Source organism: Cyanistes caeruleus, chromosome 5 (genome assembly GCF_971803275.1).
Source record: "Cyanistes caeruleus chromosome 5, bCyaCae1.hap1.1, whole genome shotgun sequence".
Lineage (NCBI taxonomy): Eukaryota > Metazoa > Chordata > Aves > Passeriformes > Paridae > Cyanistes > Cyanistes caeruleus.
This window is the reverse complement of record NC_141705.1, coordinates 23,250,339-23,277,706: the sequence shown is the minus strand read 5'-3', so window position 1 is coordinate 23,277,706 and position 27,368 is coordinate 23,250,339. Positions and strand designations below refer to the sequence as shown.

The following is a 27,368-nucleotide window of genomic DNA, read 5'->3' as shown; positions in this document are numbered from 1 at the left end:
CACTACAGCTCTCATGTACAGTTCTGCCTGCTAACACACAAGGCTGATTTAGAACGAGTTTCCTCTTGATGAAATTTCTTCATGGAAAGGGTTGTCAAGCATTGGCATGAACTGCCCAGGGAGGTGGTGCAGTCACACTCTCTGGAGGTGTTCAAGAAACAACAGGACATTATACTTGGTGCTATGGTGTAGTTGACAAGGTTGGTAATCAGTTAAAGGTTGGAATCCACGATCTTAGAGGCCTTTTCCAACCTAAATGATTCTGTGATCCTGCAAACATTAAGACCTGAGCTACTGTCCATACAGTTTAGTCAGAAACTCCTGAGCTAGCTTTAAACCAGGCAGTCCTTGCCTGGCAGTAGCATGGGCCTTGGGTCAGCCTTGGGTCAGCACCAGAATCAAGGCCATGCAGTGTCACGTCATGTTTTCACTTTGAACAATGATCAAGTCCAAAGACATGATACAAGGGTCCTAGCATCACAAAAATTCAGGGATCAGCTTCTACTGGCACTCATCATCTGCTGCTCAAAATCTTTACCGAAATCAGGACTCTTATGAACTAAAAATGGAAAAGTTTTTCTTACAAGAGCAAGAAAAATCACCATATGTAAATAAAAGGTAAAAAAAAACACTTGAAAATGTCTGGCAAGCCAAAGAAAAGGATAACAGTTTAAAAGAAAATTTAATAGTTAATAGGTTCAAATCACTAGAACTATTTTTCAAATCATATTCTTGCAAGGAAAGTATTTCTTGGTGTGATATACCATCACATTTTCACATAAAAACTACTAGGGAATTGCAAAACATGATTTCAACATCATCATTCAAGCATGCAGAGTACTGAAAAATCACCAGCATGATAGAGGCCCACAGTCCACCTATGATTGCAAAGTTTCACATGGAAAGCTCACAGCTGCAGCCGTTTGCTTTGAACAGAGTGATGTGGACAAAATCTGCATTTCTAAGAAAGATATTCTGAGTCAGACTAAAGGGTTGTCTAAATCTTGAAGCTGCCTCAAGTGGGTGCCACTAGTGGGATGAAGAGCACTGAAGAACATGTAGTCATGAATCCCTAAAATATTGCTCCTCCTTTAAATGCTTGGTGACTGTATTTAGAAGTATACCAACAGATTTTTCTTTTATTTTTTCCCTTAAGTCTTGAAATCCCTATAATCTTTTGGCATTCACCAATCCTGTTGCAAAGAGCTCCTCAGCCTTATCACATGTTGTACAGACTCCTCCACTGCCACACACTGTGTACATTTCATGTACCCTGTTCCTGCATTGTAAAACTGTGAACAGTAGCTCTTTATGCCACCCATAAGCCTTAAATAAACCCTTGATCATCAGTTTTCCATGCTGAAGACTCATGTTCTGAATATTTTACCCTTATCTTTAAATACCTTACTCCCTCAGCTTTACAGACAGTATATTTTTCCACAACAAAGAGCAAACCCGTTTCTTCGAGCAGGCAGTGTAAGTGCCAAACCCTGAACTACGTGGCAAATGGATGCAATCGTTTTTCTGCAGTGAATGAAAATGAACAGCTTGTCTTCTAAAGGAGCTACTCAAAGTTACCCCGCTTGAGTGGGAACTGGTTATACACAGGGAACACACTTGAGACTTTTTCCACGTACTGAGTTTATTTTTGGCTAGACAGCCAGTTTAGCTTTACATTAAAACCTGGACTTTAAGGCTTGCATTATGTATGAGAATCCAGATAAGTTTACAGTGTTAATTATTCCACACAAAAGAAAACCTGCCATTAGCAATTCAATGCATCATTTACATCATCAAAATAAAAAGCACAATTCCCTTCCTTCTAATAAATTTGGACATAACAACTGCATCACTTTACCAGTTTAGCTCCTTGCTCTTAAGTTACTGATTCACAGGTATGCTCCTATTCAGTGCAATAATTATGAAAACTAGTTTTATCACATGAACTTTTGACTGGGATCCATTACAATGCCATTCTGCCTCTCCCAAGCATCTAGAATATCATGGTTTCAAAGTTCAAGGTGCTTTGCCAAAGCAATTTATTTGCCATGGGCATGCCCGGGGTACCAGTTTCTTACTTTATTACAAGAGACATCCTCCAGAGCTCTATCAGTCTGAAAGGGTCAACAGAAATTAACAGACAGAAGAGGGGGTTTTGGTGTTGTCAGCAACAAACATTCTCCCATACATGTAAGCATGAAGGTGTTGAGCAAGGAGTGTTGATTATGGCACTACTTTAATGAGTCTGTAAGATCATGATTTTGTGATAAGTAATGCACAGAGCAACCTTGGCATTCCTGTAAACTGTTTAAAATTTAAGTATTAAAGAGCTTGTAAGAGTGAACAAGGGACACAAAGGGTGAACACTGGTAGGTAAATACAGTGAGAGAAGACAGAAGTCACAGCCTCCTATTTTAGCAGGCTCAAGTAGCATTTAAACGCACATCTTGCACTAATGCCCAGGGCAATGAGACATGTAGGAAGGACAGGAGAAGTTCTGTCTATTATTAGACTCAAGAGAAAGAATTGAAAAGGGATCCTCTGACTCAGTGGGGAAGAAACCCAGGGAATCTGTCTTACTGGAGCCATGGTGACCATAGAGTAACATTCAGCAGCAGAAAATGATAAAGAGGAAGACCACTTTTAGTAAGCTCAACCATATTAAAAACTAAAGGCATATAGACATGTAGAGCCTATGAAATTATAGGAACAGTGGTCAGTGAGCTGTAACAAAAACCATAATTTTTCTAGTCAAGCTGAAATAAAAGGGAAAAAGGCAATGCCATGAAGGGATGATCTCCAGAAAATGTCATCATGTCACAAATACACTTTCTTTTTCCCCTGGAAGAGTGAAAGGGCTGATCAAATTACAAAGTGCAGAGATGCAGCCCTGTGAATACACAATTCCCTGCTAGGCTGTCTGCTCCACTGCTGCAATGCTCTGGCCCAGACAGCCTGAAGTCACGGCCACCACCCACCATGGCAGAACACTGACTGCTCATCCTGCAGCCTCATCAGCACACCCAAACTAAAAGGCAAGGACAGTCACCAGCAAAGTCCTCAGTTATGCAATGTCTCAACTCACTGTCACAGCCTACAGAATCCATTTGTTTATTGTTACAGAATTCAAGGCAATGATCTCAAAAGCACCCCTAAACACAGAACTCCTCCTAAACAAACAAACATAGACTATCCAGATTTACAAAAGGAATATATTCATTTTCGGTTAAGCAGCTTTTCCAATGATCAGTACACTCATAAAAAACACCATGATAAAGAAAATCCACATGAAAAACCTGTCCATCACTTTTGCAACTTTTTTCCACTCAATTCCTTTGGCCCGGTTTGCTTTATGGTCTCTAACACAATTAGCAATATACTCAATATTTTTAATCAGCATTTTGTAACAAGAACAGCAATTAACAGTCTCCCTAACATTTTCACCATTTACCCCATAGCTTTTATTCCAATTTCCATTGAGTTTTTCCTTGAGATTGCAGTCATCATTCCTAGCGGAAAGAGAACTCCTTACCTCTTTGTGCCTCCTCTGACATCCATCATCCCCCTCAAACCTATATTCTTCTTCCTTCTCTCTTTTTGGACTTGTGCAATTTTCACCCACATCATAAACAAAAAAGATTTTTGACATATAGTCCAAAATAACCACCTTGGCCCACTGTGGAACAGGCTTTGCTTCTGAGCCACAATGATGGAGATTCATTATAATGATTGTCAATGCAGTGGAAGCTGTGATCATGGTCATAGTTGCTATATAGTACTTTCCTAGAACACAAAATTAAATCATATTAAAGATGTTACTCTAATAAAAAAAATAAATGAGAAGTAACAATGTGACAACATAGTGTTGAGTATAAATGCAAATGAAACAAAGTTTTAATTACCTTAATTTTCTTAGATCACAATTCACCATTTAAAAACAAAGATAGAAGCCGTTAAAATAAAATCTCCTACACATCACTGGTATGTCTATTAGATGAGTATGTGACTACTGTATTAGCAGGGTAAATATTTGCATGTTAAAACCTCTGATTACTTGAAACACATCCATTCAGAAAGCAGCTCAAAAATGTTTCTCAAGAGCTTTGCCTTTTTCATAGTGTCTGCAAAGTCCCCATGTCAATGGTTTCACAGGGCACCTTGGAAATCCCACTTCTTCATGTATTAACAACAGTGATGATAACCCCTAGTTTGAGCTGTTGGTGCACCCCACTCCAGCAGATCTGTGTTTTCCCACTCAAACATGTCAGTGAATATGCAGACTTTGCTGGTATCCACCACCAGTGTAGTGCCAGCTCAGAGGTCAGAGCACAGAGCTGAAGAGAATACAAGCTGTGCTCCTCTGGCCTTGTTTTTGGCAGCTGAAGAACACAGCTGACCACCCAAGCAACCTATGCAGAGAGGCAGCTCCCAGCCCTGCTCTGCAGCAGGAAAAGCAAGGGCTGACAGCAGTGACACAGGATGTGCCACAGACAGGTGTGACCTGAGCCCAGTTTCAAAGGGACTGGAAAGGATGGCAAGGGAGAGTGTGGGAATAGAGAAAACAGACTAAGCTAGGTTCCTTTCATTGCACATGAACTTTTCTGAACTCCAGGATATAAATTAAATTTCAGCATAATGGGTTCCCAGGAGCTATAATCCAATGAAGCAATTGTCAGATATTAAGTCAACTTTGAGTATGCCAGCCAGGCCATCCAACTATCTGGATCTGACAGAAACATATCTTGAAACAGTCTGACCTTGTGCTTATAGCTCTTGATTATACTTCATGTGTTAGTTCTAAAATTGTTTTCCATTAGTAACTTTATTTCAAGATGTGATACCATAATTCTAAATAACTAACTATATTTAATAAATATAAAATAGCAAGCTAATGTATAATTTAAAATAAACATAAAATAACTTGTAAAAACTGCAGCATACCTATACAAATTCCTCACGTATTTTAAGTACTTCACTGTTGCAAAAATGTAGCAAATTTATCTTCTGAGAAATCACAAATTACTTAGATTCCCTGATATACAGCCCTGCTATTAATAAGTCATGCTTAAAGACAAAGTGTGTAAAGCTCACCTATCAAAGGAACATTTTCAGATGGGGGCATGATCTCTGCAACCATCAGCTGGAACACAGTTAGAGCAAGAAGAACTGTAACACCCAGAGACACTTTCTCACCAGAGTCTGCAGGGAGATAGAATCCCAGTGGGGCCAGGAAGGAGATCAAAATGCAAGGAAGCAACAAATTAAATATGTAGAAAGAGGACTTCCTTTTCAAAATCAGCGTGAAGGTCACATCTGGATAAGGCTCAGAACAGCAGCCATAAGTGATAACATTCTTAACTGCTGGCATACCATGAATCTCCCATTCCACATCTTCTATGAAGTCAGAGAGGTCACCACTATCAAGAGAATTGATGATGTCTACCTGATTACCATTATAGGTCCAGGACCCAAAGGTAAGGTTGCACTGCTGGCTGTCAAAAGGAAAGTAAGACACATCCACTACACAAGAGCTCTTTGTGATGGCAGGTGCATCCCAAGTGATTTTTCCATCATATCTCAGCACTACATTAGTATTTACTGGCTCTGAAAAGTCATCATCAGCCCTAAAATACAGAAAAATGACAATCAGGATTAACAGACAAGGGTGTTGGCCAGAAAAGGAGTGCAATGGAGAAGACCCTCCTTTCACACCATTAAAAACATGCTTCTGAAATCATATTTACACTGAATTTTAGTAGGAACTTACTCTTAAGCATTATTTACAGGTATGAGTGCCCATGAATGCCAGATATCAGTGCTGCTAAATTATATTGTGTTTGTTTGCCATAGTTTCCTCAAACTTGACCTCAGGCAGGACACAGTAGGATAAGAGTCCATTAAAAGTTGAAAACAATCTGCAGGTCATTATTGGCCTAGGAGAGCAGACAAGGAGTGCAGCCTTTATGTATCATCTGTTTGTGGACAATCTTCCAGGGTTCTCTAGGAGCCTCAGCAGAAAGCACCTCAGACAGCCAGGGTGTTCAATTCCCAGTGCAGAGAAATCCAGAAAAGCTTTGCTGTGTAGCATAATTTTCAGATCTTGTCTATAGCTTTATTGCAAAATATTTAGATTATCAACAACAAATGTTAAGACAACAAACATATCCCTTGCTAAGGTAAGGTAGAGATGAAAGTTCAATCTCTGTAGGCCAGTTACTCCTCTAACCCCCTCCCTCCCTCAAATATGCAAGCTGATTTTCTCCAGCCACACTCACTTGTTATATAGGACAATATCTGGTCTCCAAACCAAATTGCTTGGAATCCTGATGGAATCCAACCCATCATATTTATCTTTGTCCCATCTGAGGTATGCATCATACCAGCTTTGTCGAATCCATAAGTAAGCTGACAAAATTTGGTTCCTTTCATCCTGAATAAAAATGTAGAAACATTTCTAGCTGAAGATGACAAAATCACATCTCAGACACAGACAGCATTTGTGATATGGCTTTGTTGTAGTGCTCAAAACAGGCCAGAATACTGACAGGCCACAGAATAATTCTCTAGTTATTAGAGATGCCTAGAATTAGTCAACTAAGCCCATACACTGTGCAGGGAAATCATTGGTTTGGACTTTTGCTTGTGTAAACCTTCTTCTCTCAGCACCTTCTCTAGTTCTAATCACAGTGTCTAACTCTCCCAGTTCTTCCTAATTTCCTTTTGTGAGCTTCAGAATAGCAAATAGCTAACAGATTCAGGCTAAGAAATTCTTCAAGAGCTTGGCGAGGCCTTGAAATTATTATTCAGAAGTCACAAAAAAAAATCTTCCCTTCTTCTTCCAGACACATTTTCTTTTGCCTTAAAAGTGTATCTAAAAAAAACATATTTATAAAAATTACTGAAGGCTAATTTTAGAGATTTTATGTAGAAACTAATTGCATCTTAGAAAAAGCATTTGCTGTATTTAAAACGCAGCAAAAGTTGCCTGGAGGGGGTGATACCAACACTTAACTACAAAAGAAGTCTTGAAAATTCAGCGGCTCTAAATTTCCAGACTTATAATGGAAGCCTTAAGAGTTGCAGCCAGAGAAGAATGTGCAAAAAACTGGAGAACAAGACACACCCCCACCCCCTCGGGCCACCCCCTCTCTCCTCCTGTGAGGAAACATTTCTGAAGTTGTCACAACAACATGAAGGTTGCTTTTCCTATTCCAAACAAAAGGCTTACAGCTAGTATATTCCTGCATCTTTTTAGAAAAACAGAACCGTGCTTTTACTCACCATGTCTTTAATTTGGGACAATGTGATCTGAAGGGTGACATTCAGTACTTTATCTGTGTCTTCCACTGGCCTTAGAGCATTGGAGTAGTCTTCAAACAGTTCATTGAACAGCATGTGAGCATATTTTCCTTTGGCTGATTCTGCAGCTAGATGACACAGACTTGTTCAGGACATCAGATTAAGCGCTGAGCAGCATCAGAAAACACCCTCTTTCTACTGCTTCAGGCAGTATTTGCTATAATCATATTTATCATTCATATATGGTAGAATATCATTAGTTCAGGTACAGAAGTGTACCTGAAGAAGTTATTCAAATAAAGACAGCGTTCACCTGGAGCAGATGAATAGCTAACTTAAGCTTTTCACACCCACTATGTGAGCATATCTCTATGCAGCTATGCCTACATTTTTTGTAAGTAAATATAATTACTTTTATTTTACCAAAGGCTTTCACAGGCAGATATTATTGACTTCCAGTCAGCAAGGTCTGAAATCACACTTCCTCACAGGTTTTTGATATGTTCCCAAATGCAGCACTGGTAAGATTCCTTCTACTTCCAGAATTTAGTCTTTTTTCTTTTTTAACTACCACCTGTAAAATGTCTGAGCTGCTTTTCTTCACAAGCTGGCAATTGCATAATATGTGAATACATCTGTGCACCAACATATTTTCCAAACCATGTATTTGAAGATGCTTCTTGCTATCTGGATTTAAAGATTTAAAGATTTATCTAAAAAGAAATAACTTCAAGTAATATTTTTTTTTTTTTAATTAAAGATAATTGACCGAAACTTGAGGGTTTAAATTACACTTTTGCTGTTTCATACTGTTTTGTACATCACAGTTTCTCTAGGCAGCCTCTGTATCATCTTTACACAGATTCACAAATTTCTGGAAGCAAAGGGCAAGGACAAGAAAACCACTCTGTTACAACCCACCCCTGAAGGTGGGGTAACTGAGGTTCTTAATAGATCCCTTGGGATGGATAAGAGTGAAACAAAGTGGGTTATGTATAAATACATGTATTTATGTATGGCAGGTTTATTTTAGAACAATTTGGTTGCAATGGTGTGTGTCGCTGAAACGACAGGGAAAAGGGAAACTTTCCAAGGAAGTATTTTCAATGTTAGAGAATTAGGCATCACTTTATTCTGGGCAGGATGGTATTCTGAGCAGGACATGCAATAGAAATTATTTCATCTACACATGCCCAGGTTGTGAAATGAAAATCATTCCACCATACATAATTATTTACCAAATTTTCACCTATTTATACATAAAAATCCCAAAGAAATTCACGTTCAAATTACACAATTCTTAGTGTTCAATCACCCGTTGATTATTGATCTCTTTGCCTTCGATACTAATTGGGCCCTCATTCCTGGGTTTTCTTATCAATCTTTACCCAGACCAGGTGTCTCCGGAGGAGTAATGCCCTTTAATGTTTGTTTATTCCCTGTGTACCTTCTGGCTACTCCCCATCTGTAGATGTTAAACTCATCAAATGTCACACGGTGAACAGTCTTTTGAAGAGAAACTTCAATTCCCCTCCCCCTGGGCAAAGGCGAACAACCCCCTAACTAAAGCTACAAAAAAACAATGTTAAAAGTAGCATCAATTCCAACAATGGGAAAGAGGTCCGTGGTCGTACCCGTTATTATCTATAGAAATGAAACAATATAAAAGCATAAAGACTACATTCAAGAAAATATAGGAGGAAAAGAAAGAAAAAGGAGGCAGGGACAAGAGTAGATAACGGAGAGGACCGATTATCAGCATACACGATAAAGTATTATCCCATCTCACAGGTTCTGCTTCTTATCGGTCTTTTCCCTTATCTGGCTCAAAACATTGTTTATCTTGTTGCCAAACAAAGGTTAATTAGTCGTGGTGACCTCTGGCGATGGGTGCTCACCCCTTTGTACCTGGCGTGTTCTTATGCAGGTTCAAAACCTCATCTTCGGTTGTGTGGTGCAAATCCAGCCTCATCAGAGCACCCGCTGCTTTTGCAAATGGCCAATTGTTTGAGTCATCACTTCAGCATTTCAATCGCTCACACACTCGCAAGACTTGCGCAAATGCCAGGTGGCAACATGTAGGGAACAAGTACTGCGGAGTACATCTCTCTCTGGTGATTCACATCGACTTCCTGGACTAATTTAAGAGCTCAGAGCAAATCTTCCTGACTAAAAAGACATCCCAATAGATCACAGCTTCCCTGACAGCGCTGCAGTTCTGGTTCCGTACATGATAATTTTGTTCATGCATCAGTGAGACAAAGTAAAACTAAACAGATTAAACACTTCTGGGGCTCAGCCACGTAGGGTACATCGGGTCACAAGATCCTATCTGAATAAAATGAACCTCAGGGCAACATTTTGCTAGCAAGCAGCATTCTCACCTTTGAGTATCACTGCTGTGAACAGCAACCACAGAGAGACGTAAAAGGAGGAGAGGCTCCTTATCTTCATTTCTGGACTTTAAATAAATAAAACTGCTCACCCAAGAACACAAAAAGTGTTTACCACCATGCAAAACTATCCAAAGAGTAAATCAAGTTGTACAGTAGCATCAAGGTGCTGATACACTGACGAGCTTCTAGAAGTGTGCTCCCTCAGCAGCTGGCAGAGTCCTACAGCGATCATGGGCTCCCTCCCTCTCCTGGTAACCTGAGCGCTGCCTGCTCTCAGCCTGATGCTGAGACACAAAACCAACAGATTGGGTATCACTGTGAAAATTGTATTCCATTGCATTTGTACCACAAATGTAAGATTTCGTCTCATTTATGACAAATCCTTTTACAGTTCTTTGGAGGGTTTTGTTTTACTGCACTTATGTTCTGCAATAGCCCGCTCAGAACCAGTTCTGTGGAATTTGTGGACCTTCACAAAAAAGTGATCTGACTTGGTGCTTTAACAGGAATAGTAACCCTGTACATCACACATCTAATATCAAACAGAAAAAAATATCCCAATACCCACAGCCACAGCCTACTTACTTCCATGCTGTTAAAACAAGGTTGTCATTACTAAAATATTGCCACGTGGAAGAGATGCAGTTGCACCAAAGTCAGAAAACACATCTGATATTTGCAGTAGCCCAATATCACTGTGCAAACAAGAACTTCAACAGGTGTAGACAACTTGGAGACCAGTATTCAACACAGTAAATCAGGAGCAAAACCAGACTTTGCAGGTAAAATGCCATTTCCCTTGTACAGTACAATTTTTCACGGGTGAACTTGACAAAAATTTACTGTTACTAGACCACACTTAACATTTAGCCAAAAGAGTTTCAGGAGAAAATACAAACATGAAACAATACCTCACCTGGCCTTCCATCTCACCCTGATGGCCAGAAGTTCAATAGCTCTGTGTATATTTCTCATGTTGTCAAGTAAGCTTCCTAGTATCACAGACATTTTCTTTCAAGTTTCTCAGACAAGAGATTATTTTCTTCTCCCCACAGTCCAATCCATCCTTCCTGATGATATACTGCAGTCCATTTTGCCATCCTTTTAGAACAGAAAAGAGTCACTAGAACAGAAAGTGAAAATATAGAAGGAGTTACCAGAAAAAAAATTGGTCCAGGATAGTCCTGATCCAAAGAAAACATAAAATACTGTTGCTTTACTCTTGCACAGTCTTTTGGCTAGAAGAAAATTATCCCTCCATAAACATAATTTCTACACAGCAGTATTACAAGCAGCCACTGGCTAATGTTTGTGCTTTTGTGGGATTTATAAATCAATTACAATTATTGCCAGCTTTACTAGGTCAGCAATAAATAATTTCAGTAAAAGCTCCTGTAATGAAATCCATCTCTGTCATTTCATTTGCTAAATTGTCAAAGGAGTAAAACAATGGAAAATTGTTTAGAAGTCAAAAAGGTCAGAGCAGCCCCTAGGCAGTATGTAATGACCTGCATCCTCTGTGAGATGAAGGTATATGGTGCTACAGACAACAAAAATCATGGACAGAAGATGAAAGATTTTTGAATACAGTCAGATAAGTGCATTCCCAGGGGATAATTTTAGTCTGCAATAAATTGCCATTCTATCAGCAAGGAGCTACTGCATGACATCTCTTGCTGTAATCACAGGAGTGATCAGGGGTGCTGCCTCAAGAGAGTTGCTGTAAACACTACTGGAACCAGAACTAGCCTTGCTCTACCACAGGCTTGAGACAACCATGTGACCTGTTACACCAGCAATACACACATGCCAAGCAGTGTGGACTGAGGTACTTTAATTTGCATAAGATATTGCATAATTTGCATAAGAACACATATTAAAGTACCATACACATCTACTGTAACAAAGTCTTCTTGAAGGGAAACAACAGGTTCCCCAAAAAAACATAAAGCATATTTACATGTTGTTTACCCAATTTATTCTTATTGATGCACATACAGTTCCATAATATTAATTATAATTTTGTAAAGGGATAGATCATAAGCTGGGATTTATAACCTATAATATTTTCAGTCATCACGCTGGACATACAGCCAGGTAAACATGAGCACACATATATTAGACGTGTTTGTTATGTTTGAGATGATGCATTGATTGCACAGTGCTTGCAAAAGTAAACTAAAATACATCCAAAAGCCTTTTCAATACCGAAGACACAAGAAATTTAACAATGTTAGTATGACAGACCATTTGGTTTCTTTATGTTTGTTCACAAGATATCTGATTTGTATTTTTAGTCAGAATATCCCTAATGTATTCATTTTGTACGAATGATGCCGAGCATTAACATTAATTTCTCGTTGATCTGAGAGATTCGTCTATAAACCCACACCTCCTCAGAACACAGTTTTAACTTTTGGAAAGATCTACGGCAATACTAGCCCCAGATCAAACATCCCGTTTAACTTTTGAATAGATCTTAAATTTATAGGTAAAGAGCTGTCTTTCTTCACAGTAAAAATCTCTGCTACCAAGTCAGAAAGCAATACCAGATAAGAAGCCGCTGACAAAGATAATTTGAGTCACGAGCATTCGGGAGTTAGAATGAAGCCATCAGCACTGCCAGAAGCAGGGTGGCTGCCAGCAGCATTCACAGGGATGCCGCCGGAGTGTCTCTGCCAGCAGATGTCCCTGTCACCCAGCCCACTGATCCACCCCAGGGACGGGGCGGAAAATCAGCCGAGAATCAATCACAAGGCACCACAGCCTGCCTCCATCCGCTCCGCAGATCGCTCGCCTTACGCCCGATGTAAGACACGGGGAGACAAGATGTTCTTTCAAAGCGAAAGATGAGCAGAAGGAACAAAACCTTTTGGTGGCTGAATCCGGGGTTTTTCCAGACCTCCTTCTCGGCAGGAGCCAGCAGAGACCGGTCCCGGGAGGGTTTCCAGGGAGCGAACACCAGCCATTGGCATCAGCTGTGAGTCCGTACAACACCGCATTTGGAGCACAGGCTGCTTCTGCTGATGCGGGGAGGGATGTAAGGCCCATGGCACAATATCCAGCCTTGCTCCCGCATGCTTTGTTCAAGCGTTTGAATTCGTGGCAGTGAGTATTGGATATTATCAGAGCAGAGCGCTGTGTTCACACGCACAGTGGGACAAGAGCAGACCATTCATTGGTGCACCGGGCTTGTACACCACTCATGGAACACATGTAACTTTTCATGCTTCTAGACACACATACACTATTATGCGGACATCATTAAAAATCTAAATTCACTGTACTATAAGGGAAGTTTGACTTTGAATGTGATCTAAGAACAGACTGGAGATTACATAGCTGAGATCTCCTTCATATTAAAACTTCCAAAGTTAGGTGTATATCTTAGCCAAACTATAAGCAGTGTAGGTAAGAAGTGTAAAAACATATTTAGAATTTTGTTTTTTCAATCCTTCTTCTTCTGCAAAAAACGATAATTTGCTCTTGAGTCTAAGGTTTTTACATGTACATTTTCAGATTTTTTTTAATGGATTCTTACCCCTTTTTGCATAAAAACCATTAATAGTTTTCAAGCCTTCAACTGGAAAAGCTGCAGATACTGTACTGTCACAGGCCTCAAGGCCGTCTGTACCATTTATAATCCATCCCTTCATCAGAGAACAATAAAGAAGAACAGATTGGTTTCTAAGCACAGTTTGTAAGAAATGTCTCACAGTCTGCTTCTACTTGCCTTCCTGCCAATTTTTCCCCACAGAAGCTGTTGCATTCACTTCCTTCACAGCATTTGCTACTGAATATTATCTTGTGATAGGGTCAAGCAGCACACTAACTGTTCAGAGTCAGACTTCTCTCCTTAGACTAACTGGTCATAACAGCATGGGTAAGGACAGCTCTTGCTGCCAGCAGAACAGCCTCAGCGAGCCTGCTCTAGAGAACACAGCACTTCATTTAGATGCAACATGTTTCTCTCCACCTCATTTTTTCTCACCCACCTACTGCCTCCTCCTTACTTCTCTCTAAAAATCCCCTACCACCCAAAACCAACATACTCATTCATATTTTCTTCCACCCTGCTGTGCACACGGAAGATAGGAAATACATTAGGAAGCATTCACAATTCTAGGTCAAGAGATAATGTAGATAATGTATTAGCCACGTTTTCCAGAGGTGGGAAATCCTCATTTGCATGTTACAGCTGTGAGGTTTTCTCAGTATAAATTGTTTGGGTACACTTACACAGGCAGCTCTGCCAACCATCTCCCAGCCCCAAAGAGAAACTTTCTGAACCTAGAAGTCTGCTATTACTAAATGTGCTCTAACATGCAGCAGGTTACTCCTTTTCCACCACAATGCTTACAAGCTCATTAGTATTTCGTCCATCAGTATCTGGCAGGGTTAAGGACAAAGCTAGTTTATAACTGTAGGTATCAGAAAGCTATTTTACATACAGCTCTTTCTCACTGGGATAATTTCCAGCTTTGTAGCATGCCTTTGAATGGCCAATTACAGAAGCTGTGCTCTAGGCAAAGACAGAGACAACCTCTGGGCCTAGACACAAACCAGAAATTTGCTCTGATCAGGCAGCCTGATGCTCCAAACCAAGCTGAATTAGAGAAAAATTCCTACACTGTTACAAGTGTGCTGACAGACTCAAACATCTTCCTCTTGATGATCACTCTTGAGGCATGGAAGGCAGCACACCACCTCAGCTTTTGGAGTATAGGGAAGTCTTCCAGCTACCATTGCAGGCTGAAGACAGCTCCAGGTGCCCCAGCTTGTACATGTATCACAGAAAACCCCAGACATTAAACCAGTGTCTGAAGAGGCGAGATGAAGGGCAACAGTTTAGACACTAACTCAAAACTAAGTTTCACTCTCTCCAAAATGTAGAGGTAGATAGGAACATCCCTTTAAAACACTACCAAAACTCATCACAACCACAGGAGCACCAGCATAGAGGGCTTAGCATTTCCTGAAAACCTATGTTTCCTGGTAAGCTCACATCCACCCTGCAACACAAAATACAGCACAACTACGTGGGGAAGAACACAACTCTAAATTACCACAATGCATTTAGGCTAAACAAACCTCCCTGTGGGATAAAGCAAGCAGCAACTACACATCCCTGAGGGAAAAGAACTTTTGATAAATCATGAGTTTAGCTACTGAAACATCTTATGGTACATGAGTACTGACATTCTTTAAAATGTCCTAGCAGTGGACATTATGCTATAGTTTAAGCAAAAATATTTCCTCTTCAGCAAAACATTTTAGTAAACCTGCTGATTTATTCAAAGTCTGCAGCTACACTCATTCTGGCACAAGAAAGTCATCTTATCTTGGGAACAAAGCACCACCATTTCAGCTGAATACAACATCCCTTTTCTTAAGTATCTCTAAGCACAATGGCTCAGTTAAGATAGGCTGTATTCACACTGTCAGTTTTCATCAGCAAAATTCCAAGCAGTTGTCTCAAGACTTGATACTGTTTTCTTCTTTTCAACCCATAACAAATGTATTGAAATTAGGTACTTCCAAGGGGAAAAAATAAGTTAATACAGGGAGTCAGCACCAAGGAACATCTTTTCTTTGGCTGAGTGGGCTGAAAAAGCTTTTTTTTTTTGCCAATAAAGACATAGGATTTGCCATCTAAAAGTGTTAGCCTATAATACTGACCTGAATCTTACACGCTTAAATAGCTGCTATTTTTCAAGTACTGTGGAAGGTGATATGAGGTATAAAAGCTGTTAAGGGGAAAAAAAAAAAAAGTGCTTTAACATTAAATTATTACTATAACCACATATCATATCTGATTGGTTTGTGTGCTTTGGAAAACATTTGCTCCTTGCTTGCCAATAATTGGCAGGGGGCTGTGAAGTATCTTCACCAATTGCTCAGCTGCCTTTAGCTTAAGGAAGTGTATTTTTATTCTGAAACAGAACAAATGTTGGATAAAATGCAAGAGGGATTAGTGTGGTTTATAGCCATAACAGAGATATGAGAAGTCAGACTATCCTACAATCATCCTGCAGTTATTGTAGCTTCTGGGAAATGTGTATAAAAGTACAAGAACCAGTTCCTTAAACTAGTAGCAAAGACTTAATATAAGAATATTCCTAGAACATGGAACAATTTTAACAATCAATTCCATATTTGCTTTAATCCTGGGCTCTAACAAAAGGAGCATATTACATTGCCATACGAGACAGCTACTTCTTATTCAATGGTTTTAATAATTGAGGTACGGTCTCTGCTGGACTCTGATGGATAATTGATTTGTTCTTGGTGGAAAGATATACATAAGGAAAAAAGCATAGGATTTATGATACACATTGTTCTGTCATTCTCTTCTGCCAGTATTTCAAGGCAATTTAGGTAGCTGGTGTGGTTAAGCAAGACATGACAGTGAATACACAGCCAGCCTCAGAGAGCAAGACAGCAACACATTATGAGATCTCACTGGAAGAGATGGTTCAGTGAGCAATTGGTGCATTTGGCACTACACTAATACTTCTGGCCAAGCTTGCATCACAACAATCCAAAACAGCCTTTTTCACCTACCTTGACTGAAAAACACTGGCTTTCCTTTAGATATATTAAAATACATGTAGTTTCAAATTCTATACAGTTTCTAAGTCTGCAACATTAGTAATTACAGGCCTCCTGAGGAGGAATGACTTGAGAATATGAAATGAAGCATCTCCAACAGCACGAGCACGAGCAGGGTAAGCAGAGCACTGGTATGTGGTGCCCAGCACGCTGCTACTACAGCTGCTGCAGAATGGCAGTGTTCTCCTTGCTAGAGGAATACGGGGAGGAATGACCAAGTCTCTTCAATGTGCAGCTAACATCACAACTGATGAAATATCACATGTCTGAAAGCAAGTAGAAGGAAGAAGTCAAGGCAACAAAGACTTGTGGGTAGGTATGTAAAAGGCACTTTGGGGATGTTTCAAGCAGCAAATCAGTGCAACACCTCAGTCTACAAGGGTTCTCTTCTCCTAGCTATACTTCAGGTGTTGGTTACAGATAAAGAAACAAGTATGTGAGACATAGTTGCTTACATGAGCAGTTTGTCTCAAAAAGTCTTCTCAACACTTTTTATAGCACAAATAACTTTCCATGTAACCACTGTAAAGAAAACTGTAAAAGGTTTAAAGGCATTTGGCTATTTATTCTCCATTTTCTGGACTTGTGTCTTGGCTGTCAAAGGACACTGAACACTGCTTAGTCAGACTAGCAGAGGATGCTTTCATTCTGCAAGCAAGATATACTGATGGATCCTAGTGTGAAGCCTGGCAGATATTTTGTTATCTACTTTGTTTTCAGTAGATATGAAAATAAGTAAGTATTTTCAAATTTCATTGCTTTTAGGATTATGAATTCTAAAGTACTATTTTAAAAAAATTAAAATTTTAGCTCTATAAGGACATAAGATTTACACTTGTTTGATTAGTACTGAAGTACGTTATTTCTGTCATTCTAAGGAATATGTATTTGATATAAGCTTCACAATCAGAATGGAATCAAATACATACCAACCAGGTGTAGAAGAAAAATTTCTGATTTTTTTTAATTTAAAAAAAGCTCTAAGCACAGATATATAAACCAGGAAAGGAACCTCAAAGAAGGTGTAGCTTCCTTGAAAACAATGTTAGAAAATTGGTAGAAATGGATGAGGAAAAGGCTGAGGTACTCAACAAATTTTCTGCTTCAGTCTCTAATATCAGCCTTTCTTCCCACACCTCTTGAGCAGGTAGACAGCAGGAGGGGGACTGGGGAAGCAGAGCGCTTGTAAGAGAAGATCAAGTTTATCACCACCTGAAGAACCTGAACACAAATAAGTCTATGGGACCTGATTAGTCCACAACACCCTTCTCTCTAAATTGGAGAGAGATGGATTTGATGGTGGACTGTTAGATGGATAAGAAATTGATAGGAAGGCCACATCCAGAGGGTAGCGGTCAATGGCTCAGAGTCCTGATGGACATCAGTGTGCCCTTCAGGGGTGTCCCTCAGGGATCCTTATTGGGGTCAGTGTTATCTAATATCTTCATTAATGACATAGATGAAGGGATTGAGTGCACCCTCAGCAAATTTACAGATGACACCAAGCTGACTGGTGCTGTTGAGACTCCCAAGGGACCCAAGGTCATCCAGAGAGGTCTGGACAAGCTCAAGAAGTGGACCTCACGGTTTAACGAGTACAGGATGCAGCACCTCAGTCTGGACAAACCCTGGTCTCAACACAGGCTGGGGGATGAACAGATCCAGAGCAGCCCTGCTGAGGGGGACTTGGTGATGCTGCTGGCAGAGAGCCTGGACATGACCCAGCCATGGGCACTCCCAGCCCAGAGAGCCAAACGTGTCCTGGGCTGCATCCAGAGCACCGTGGGCAGCAGGGCCAGGGAGGGGATTCTGTCCCTCTGCTCTGCTCTGCTGAGACCCCACCTGCAGGGCTGCACCAGCTCTGGGGTCCCAGCACAGGAAGGACACAGACCTGTTAGAGGAGAGCCACCAAGTTGGTTAGAGGGATGGAGCACCTCTCCTATGAGGAAAGGCTAAAGAATTGGGTTGTTCAGCCTGAAAAAGAGAAGGCTTAGGTGTGACCTAGTTGTGTCCTTCCAGTACCTGGATGGAGCCTAAAATAAAGATTGAGAGGGATTTTTTACAGGAACATGTAGTGGCAGAACAATCAGAAATGGATCCAACTAAAAGACAGTAGGTTTAGATCAGATATTAGGATTTTTTTTTTACTTTGAGAGTGGTAAGATACTCCCAGAGTTTCCCCAGAGAAGTTGTGGATGCCCCATTCCCAGAGGTGTTCAAGGCTGGATGGAGCTCTGAGTAACCTGGTCAAGTTACCAAAGGTGTCCCTGTCTATGGCAGGGAGGTTGGAACTGGGTGGTCTTTAAGGACTAAACACAAGCAAGTCTGTGATTCTATTATTCTATTACTTCCCCTATGTTCTTGAAGGGTCTAACAGCTTAAATTAACAATTATAAATTCTAGAAATTTTAGGAGTTTGAGTTCCACATGAATGATTTACCAGTATCTGCACATAATACAGTGAATTCCCACAATAGTGTGTAGAAGTAGTAGAGTAGTAGAGTCATCAGTAGTACAAGAGTTTTCAGCTTTTTCTAGAGACAGTATGCTTAGCCTTTCACCATTAACATGATAAAAATGCTTGAAACCGTTAATTAACATGGTAGGGAAAAATGTGGGTTGAAATAGTTCCCCATTTTACACCTTGAAGTAAATACCCTTCTTATTACCTATTCTTTTTTTATTCTTTAGAACAGCAAAATGAAAAATGAAAATGAATTGGGTGCACGTGGCCAGGTTTTATGGCAGGGGGCTACAGGGTTGGCTTCTGTGAGAAGCTGCCAGAAGCTTCTTCAATGCCAAATGGCTCCAGGACAGCCGTGCTGCTGGCCAAGCCTGAGCCAATTAGAAATGGTGGTAATGACTCTGTGATAACATATCTAAGAGGAAAAAAAATTATTGTGCAGGTGTAATTGCAGCCAGAAAAAAGTGAGGTGAAAATATGTGAGAGGAACAACTCTGCAGACAGCCAGGTCAGTGGGGAAGGAGGAGCAGGTGGTGCTACTTCTGAGGTTTTACTTCCACTTAGGAGGGGTACAAGATCAAAACTCTGGCTATAGATATAGAGTGTAGGCAAAAATTAGAAATTCTAATTATAATTAGAAATTATTCTAAAAATAGAATTAAATTAGAAATTATTCTCTTTTCTGCGTCATGTGTCAGAGACATACAAATTACAGATAAGACAGGTATCCATTTTCCCAGTATTCTTGAGCAATCATCATGGCTACTTCCTCTTTACAACTATTACCTTAAAAGCTCAGGTTTTCTTTGAGAGCAAAGAATGAAAAAGTGACTTTTCTCAGTTTGTCATTCTTTGCTCTCAAAGCCAAGATTATGATTTCTGAGTAAAGAGCAACAATAGTACTAATAGGCAGAAGTTGTTTTTAAAAAGGCAATATTTATTACCTCAAGATAATAAAGCTAAAAATATAAATATACAAGATAAAAATACAGTCTATGCACAAAGGGTAAACATTCCCCTTACCTTCAAATACAGACAGAACAAACAAGTTCTGAGTGAACTTAGGATCACCCCACTGTGAGGTAGAAAATTAATTTCAAGTGTTAATACTAAATTCTTGTCAAAGGCTAAAGTTGACTCTACATAAAGAGGGTGATTGATTAGCTTCTAAACTATACAGCTAAAGTTTACATAAAGAGGGTGATTGATTAGCTTCTAAACTATACAGCTAAAGATGACTCTACATAAAGAGGGTGATTGATTAGCTTCTAAACTATACAGCTAAAGTTGACTCTACATAAAGAGGATGATTGATTATCTTCTAAACTATACAGCTAAAGATGACTCTACATAAAGAGGATGATTCGCTAGCTTCTATTTTCCTGCTGGTGCCCGTGGTTAGAATCTTCCTGGGATCATACAGGGCCATCGTGCCAGGCGAGTGACATCTTCCCCAGGGTACCCGCAGCGCGCAGCGGTGACGGCAGTCCCCATCCAGAAGGAATGCACGCCGAACTGCTCCGGACACAGCCCCAGCAGGCTCAGGGCACATCGGAGAACGGCCAGGAACTCCCTCTTCGTTACAGACCTCAAGTCCGAGTGCACGAACAGTGGCCCTTCGTGCTGCGAGCGAGCTGTCAAATAGCTGCGGAGGGCCAGGACGGGGCACACCCATGGCTCTCCGGACAGCGCTAGGCTGATGACGTGCCTCTCCTGATCCACAGGAGAGTAAGGCAGAAAAAGCAGCACTTTCCTCGCCATCAGCTGGATATCACTCAGATACAGCAGCTCCGGCTGCAGTACATTACGGTGCTTTGCCACCATCTCTCCTATTCGAAGTGCCCCAAAAAAAGCTACGGTAAATACTGCACGAAACAGTAAGCATTCATAATGAGTTATGCACACAGACTCCAGAGCTCCTAAGAGAGATCGCAATATCTCAATTGTTATAGGCAAGTATATATCCCTCAGGATACCCACTCGACGTTTCAACCCGGTCACCATGCAACAGGTTATAGGATCTTGCAGAGGATCAGAGCTACAAGTCAATTTTGATAAGTAAGAAAGTGCTGCCATGTATAGGAGTGTCTTCGAGGCGGAAAAGTTAGATTCCACAGCCAAAAACCCTCTAATTTGCTCCACTGGAATTGGCCAGGCTGCAGGCATTCCCATGATTTCCCTAAAGACAAGGAATTTCTTCAGTCCTTCGAGGTAGGCTTCCCAAAGCCTACTGTCTCCTGAGCGCTCCAACAACGACAAAGTCTTCAGAGGCCAAGGTCCCAAGGAATGCTGCTGATGGTAATTCATCTCTCCTCCTGCAAGAGAAGATCCGCATTAGCACGCGGTGACCAGAGGCACAAGCATACTACTTAAGCAGCAATAAAGACAGTACTCCCGAGTGCATCACTCCTCCAGATAATGCTGTGAGTTTATCTGACAGACGGCTCACACACACATGCATATTTTTTCAAATGAAAAACAAGCAACATATCAAGCCCATTTCAGGCGCTGGATGTGGCAACACTCCGTGAATTTACAAGGTTGCAGAGTAGCAACGGAGAAGACAAAAATAAAGCAATATTTAAACCAAGGGGTAGCTTACAGAAGTTGCAACAACATAGGTTACACAGCACACTCTCTCCAGGCGGTTTCGTTATTTCCCAGCCCAGGAGGGAGAGCTCTCTCGACACATCCCTCCATCCTCACTCAAGAAGCCGAGCAGAACCAAGGAGCCTCCCGGGAGGAGGCACGGCCGCGGGCGATGCGGTGCCCCGCGGCAGCTCCCGGCCCGGAATTTACCTCTCCTCGGTGCTTCTCGGCTGCGAGGAGGGGAGGTGACAGCCTGCCCAGCAAGGCTCAGCTCCAGCCACTCCATACCCGGCTCCCGGGCCAGCAGTGACAGCATCTCCCAGAAATGAGCGTGGGCAGGCGCGGCCGGAGCGCTGGCAGTGCAGGCCATGGCAGGAGGACGAGCAGCCGCAGCACCGAGCTGAGACTCCCCGAGATGAGCCCTGGGGACCCTTTTTATGGCCGGAGGGCCACTCACAGAGCTCGTCTCGGAACAGCCCCAGAGGTCCGGAGGAGGAAGAGGAAGCGGGCGCGGCCCGAGAGCTGGAATGTGTGAAACATCCAGGCGTTTATTACGCATTCTGCCAGAGTTTGGAATGTAATTGGATTTACTGATAAGGTTCAAAAGCAGATAAAAGTACTTATGTTACCTCCCAATATTCTCCTGGGCTCCTCAAGACGTGGTTTCCAGGTTTGGTAAAGAATAGCTTGGGGTTCTGAATTACTGATCAGCCCTCCTTCGCTATTAAGTACAGGCAACGCACTGAGATGCTTCTGCACAGTTTAACGACACAGCTGCCTTTCCCCAGTAGCTATCCCAGAAAAACCCTAAGAAAAAAAGCAAAGCTAGCAGGTTCCTCAGCCGACAGCTTGAGCTTTTGGTCTCTCCCTTTGAAGAAAGCCGTACAGGGACCCGGGCGGGTCCTTCCCCGGGAGCTTCCTCTCGCCCAAGGTTTGGCCATTACTCCTGGCCGTCGTAGAGACCTGTAGCGCGTTTGTACTTCCCCCTGCTGCCGGCTCTCTCCTTTTAGCAACAAAATAGCACAGGTTTGTGGCAGGGGAGGGGAACAGGACCAGGGACGAACAGGTTAAATCACCCGGGGAAGCTCCATCTCCTTCTCTCGCCCTCTCATGCAGCACAATGGAGGCGATAATGGGCCATTTAGGCGGTTTCCAGGTCCTGGAAGTCCCGGTGCAGGTAACTCCCCCGCAGAGCCGTGAGGAGCGGAGGGGACAGGACGGGAGCACCCCCACACGGACCCTCAGGCTCCGATAGGGTCGCAGAAGGGCACGTAAAGGGGGCGTTCCAATTCGGAAAAGACGGCCAGGGTGTAAAAGGGCAGCACGGTCGAGGAGTTGGCTGTTCGTGGTTCTCACCGCGTGGCTGCTATTTTGTTGGTGATGCAGAGAAGGGTTGAGCAGCCCTCTGCCCCTTCACCCTTCTGGGCTCTGCTGGCACGGCTGCGGGGGGAGCCCGGCATGGGGTGGCTGCCGTGCGGTCCGGATGGTCCGTGTGGGGCCAGGGGAGCGGAGGCTGGCAGCGGGGAAGGAGCTGGTGAGTGTGCCCTTGGCGGGGCGGCTGACTGCCGGGGGGGAGGTGAGTAGAGTCCTGCCAGGTTCTTCCATGTGGTCTGACTACACTGCTGGAAGGCTTCTGAGACCTCTGTGCACTCCTGGATATACTGTTACTTTGCGGTGCCTGTGTCACTCCCAGCCACTCCTGCCCACTGATGGAGGCCTGAGGTCACAGAAACCTTACAATAGGGAGTCAGATCTGTCACCAGGCTTGAGACATTGCTTTAAAAAGACTAAAAGATGGGGGTTTATGGGTTTTGAGAATGTAATCCTTCTCCAGTGTTCTAGCTGCTGGAAACTCTGCAGTCATAAGAATGCATAGGACAGGCTTTTATTCGGAAAAGTTCAAGTAAAGGCTGTGTTGAAAGGGAGGGAACTTCTATCTGCTTTTGCTTGCCATTACTAACATGGTTTTCTTTCAGCAGATAAGCCCAGCCAGGTTCCTGAGAAGCATTCCTTGGGCCCTTGTCCCCTGAAGGCTCTGCTGTTACTGGAGGACTCGAGAGAGAGGCACTTATGGCAGGTCTACCATGAAGGCCTGGAAAACTTCCTTTCCTTTAGAGAAGGCAAGGCTCTATCTGCAGTCTGGCCAATTCCAATTGAACAAATTAGAGAGTTTCTGGTCACCATGGAGTCCCAGGATCTGCCTCCCACAAAAATAATAATGTATATGGAAGGACTGTCCTTCATCTCCAGAATGGTAGATCATCCTGATCCTCTTCCAGATCCTCTTATCTGTTTCATGATGTCAAGGCTGAAACACAGGACTCGGACTCGCCATTCAAATGATGAATTCTCTCCTGTAACAATTGAAGTGTTAAGATCTCTCCTGGGAACTCTGGAGTCTGTGTGTAGCTGTCCTTATGAGTGTATGCTGTTCCGTGCCATTTTTACTGTAGCTTATTTTGGCGTGCTCCATATAGAAGAGATAGTGGTAAATCACCAAAATATAGTACAGCCAGAGCTCCTGTACTTGAGTGACCTCCGGCTGACAGAAGGAAGCGCAACCCTTTTTCTGCATCCATCTCATGTGGGCCAACAGAGGTGTTTGATCCAACTGAGACTATGTCAAGAGACGTGGGTATGCCCTGTCGAAGCTCTCCGTGTCTACGTGGCAGTGCGGCCACGAGGAGAGGGCCCTCTCTTTGTGCATTTGAATGGTATGGCTGTGACAAAGAGGGAGTTCCTCACTGTTTTCTGCTCTGGTCTAAGATTTTCTGGACTTCCTCCAAACCAGTATGGGGTGCATTCCTTCTGGCTGGGGAACACTAATTAGGAGTATCTAATGGGTATTTCCTCAAAGTGATTAATAGAATGGCAAGGTGGTGGTGAAAATTCTGAAAAAGACTGTCTATCTGTTGCACTTTCATAGTAGAGGGTATCTTCTGCAATGCACAAATTTTATACTTCATACAAACTAAATTTTCAGTACTCTGTAAAGTTAGAGAGAATGGGTGGAACAAGTAGAAGGTGACTTCACATCTGTGGTGATTTTAAGAATGAAGTGTCATGGTTTTAAATCTGGGGCTTGTGGGGCAGTGCACATGGTGTTAAGCATGTTTGTTCTAATTGCACTTTGACCTTGTATAATCTTACATTAAATGGTGATTTCTTTCAAAAACTTCTCTAGGTTGGTTTTTTTTTTTACACCCTGGTCAAAGGCCATTCGTTGCAGTGGTGGCACTGTAACTTGATTCAAGCCTACATTTTTTTTGCTGTCTAGTGTGATGAGAGGTAAAGCTGACAGCTGGTGATCATGTGACACCAGCAGTGTAGTTACTCTGTTGTCCAAACTGCAGTTCCATTGCAGCTGTGTGCAACCTCACCTATTGCTGCTGAAGTCTCACTCTCCTTACAAGCCTTCCCCTTGACAATTCATAGTATCCTTCACTGATTCCTCTTGAAAGGATGTATCAAACCTAGATACTGACCAGAAGTAGCCTTTAATTGAAGTCTGAACACACCAAAGTTGACCCTACTCAGTTCAAAAGTGGCAGAGGACATAAAGAGATAGCTAACATAAATAACACTCACTCTGTAATTGATGCACTTGTTAGACTTTTAACACAGGTTAAATGACTAGTGCCTGAGAAGCATCATTATAACAAGGTTGAGTGTCAGCTTTCATACATAAGGATGTTTGAAGAAATAGCATCCTGTGTAGTGCTTTGCAGCTGTGTGTTGAGGACACTACTGGACAAGCTGACAACTAGATGTTCAGAAAACAGCCAGCACCATACTGCACTGCTCAGTCCTCTAGCTAGTTCCAAGAGGATCTTTAGTTAGAAGAAGCTCCCTCTGCAGAAACAGCTGTGATAGTAGACATCAATCTGTTAATTCCCTGGCATACATTTGGTAGCTCCCTTTCTACAGCTTTACTACAAGCTGTTGCAGCATTAGCACGCTGTGATGCTGAGGCCTTGTCCCAGTCATCTTGCTCATATTCATGAATATGAATCTGGATCCACTGGCTTGGTCATCAGGGAGCCTTGGTCAGGTGCCAGTATGCATTGATGCATTACTTGGGGACCAGCAGCTTTTTGGACACTTTCAGTCAGCTGATCCACAGAAGTTACTACAGCAACTGGATTGCCTGTCTCCAGGGGAACTCAACCCCACAGCCCAATAGGTGGCTCTTTGGGTGAAGGACCAGGCAGATCTTACTGCCTGAGGTTAAGAAAACCCCAGGTCCTCAGTTGCCCTCAGCTTCTGTTTCTGTTATCATAAATCACTCTCCCCATGTAAGAGAGACTCTCCACATGTATTTAGTTTCAGACTCTGAGTGCAATCATAGTCTTCTTGTAATTTAGCCAATTTAGTAAGAGTGATAGGTATTTCTTTGGTAATTATGCATCATTAGTTCCTTTATTCTCTTTTAATTAAGAGCCATAATTTTTTTCATATCCAGTTGGCACAGTGAGATGCTTTGAATTTAAACCAGTGTATTGAGTATCACCTCACTTGGTATGCTATAAGGCTGGAAGTTCCATTTGGGGCTTTTCTTTATACAGCCCAAGTGAACACAGCCTTTTTGACAGGTGTTTCCGGCAGAGAAAGAAAACAGGTCCCTGTGGTTAAGCCACACAGTATATTTGAGTTTATTCACCAATCGGCACCGATCACAAGAAACTCCCCCACCGTATCTGAGCCCCTGTGAAAAAGCTCCAGAACCAGGAGAGTATTTTAACACCCACCTCTAACCCCTGTACTTAATGTCACCCAAAGAAGGTAGCTTAAAAAAAAACCCAAACCCACAATTAATTTTCTTAGTTTTCTGTGACAGTGGCTGCAAAAGCTGGGCTAGGCCAGTGGTGCATCAGGTGCTGCCAGTGGCTCTCATGAACCAGGAAAAGCTTCCCAGCCTTTGCCAGCCCCTTGAACCCATCCCCATTGCTGGATTTGTTCATCCTAACCTGAGTGGAAGTGTCACTAGCTATCTCCTTTCCATCAGGGAGACAGGAAAAATAAAGACCTCTGAAGACTCCTGGAGGAAAACTAAGCAGCAAAATTAACCTGAAAAATCTAGTGATACAACACATGGTAATGCTCCCACAGGCAGAGTGCAGTCAAGCCCAGTGTGAGTGCAGAAAATAAAGGAAGGCTTCCTGGGCCAAAGCTTCAGGAACATGCCTGCCACTACACCTCTAACCATACAGTAAGCACTGATGCAAGACCAGATTTTTTCTTTTTTCACAAAATTTCCCCACCTTGTCCTGCAGAAGACAGTAATAGTATTTTCTTTATTATTATTCTTTTTGTATAATTATCCCTTTGAAGAAGGGATCTGGGTTTCCATCAATTTCAACTGGGGTGTTGGCACCTGAATTGAAGATACCATCTTGAAGACTGTATCTCCCATTTCTGCCAGCAAGATTCTCTTCCCTTTGCAGTTCTCCAGGGTTGACTCTGTCCTGAAGGGAATGGAAATTATTAAACTCAGCGCAGGTTTAGTGAGCTGCAGCATGGAAAGAGAGAGGCTCTGACTCATCTGCTCTGCAAACAACCTCATGAGACTGCAGGTCCACTTTTTGATGTGGTCTCATTACAGAAGAGTATGGCAGTTGAATTATCAAAATGAAATACTATTCCTTTTACCTGGCTAAGCACTTGGTAATTTTACTCGAGGTTCTGGGGAAGGAGAACTGAAACTGCTGCAGTGGGCATTGTACCCACAGTTCAAGCAATAATTTAGTCCACAGTACATTTATGGAGGAGCTGAGGTCTCACACCTGGTATCCTCATCCCCTTCATGGAGGAGAAAAGGGGGACAAGACCTAGATCTAGAAAGGACTAGGTCTTGTCCTCTGAGGCCCACACACATAAGAATCTGCAGTGAAATAGAGAGGCCTCTGCTGTCTGCGTGCCAGATAATGTTATATAAAATATAATATAAATATAATATAAAATAATGTTATATAAAATCTTTGGTGATATTAGTGTGTGCTCCCTTGCTT

The 27,368-nt window shown here is 42.1% G+C and overlaps 3 protein-coding genes across 4 annotated transcripts; 1 reads left to right on the top strand and 2 right to left on the bottom strand.

Moving 5' to 3' along the window:
• Positions 1-3,137: 3,137 nt before the first annotated feature.
• CHRNA9 (cholinergic receptor nicotinic alpha 9 subunit) lies at positions 3,138-9,780 on the bottom strand. Of its 2 annotated transcripts, none has more exons than XM_023925325.2 (5): positions 9,684-9,780; positions 7,282-7,427; positions 6,276-6,430; positions 5,092-5,624; positions 3,138-3,783 (listed from the first exon to the last, which is right to left on the bottom strand). In XM_023925325.2, the coding sequence occupies exons 1-5, from the start codon at positions 9,751-9,753 to the stop codon at positions 3,227-3,229; spliced, it is 1,461 nt and encodes a 486-aa protein (XP_023781093.1). In that variant the 5' UTR covers positions 9,754-9,780; the 3' UTR covers positions 3,138-3,226. The 2 variants fall into 2 exon arrangements, with proteins under 2 accessions (XP_023781093.1, XP_023781092.1); XM_023925324.2 differs by lacking the exon at positions 9,684-9,780 and adding an exon at positions 9,208-9,315.
• Positions 9,781-19,687: 9,907 nt separating this feature from the next.
• Positions 19,688-22,614, bottom strand: LOC111928084 (uncharacterized). Its single transcript, XM_023925326.2, has 2 exons — positions 21,571-22,614; positions 19,688-21,086 (listed from the first exon to the last, which is right to left on the bottom strand). The coding sequence occupies exons 1-2, from the start codon at positions 21,917-21,919 to the stop codon at positions 20,170-20,172; spliced, it is 1,266 nt and encodes a 421-aa protein (XP_023781094.2). The 5' UTR covers positions 21,920-22,614; the 3' UTR covers positions 19,688-20,169.
• An 89-nt stretch (positions 22,615-22,703) lies between these two features.
• LOC147652976 (uncharacterized) lies at positions 22,704-24,535 on the top strand. The gene is made up of 2 exons (XM_086890409.1): positions 22,704-22,894; positions 23,340-24,535. Exons 1-2 carry the CDS (start codon positions 22,741-22,743, stop codon positions 24,188-24,190), a joined length of 1,005 nt encoding a protein of 334 aa, XP_086746535.1. The 5' UTR covers positions 22,704-22,740; the 3' UTR covers positions 24,191-24,535.
• The last annotated feature ends 2,833 nt before the right edge of the window (positions 24,536-27,368 follow it).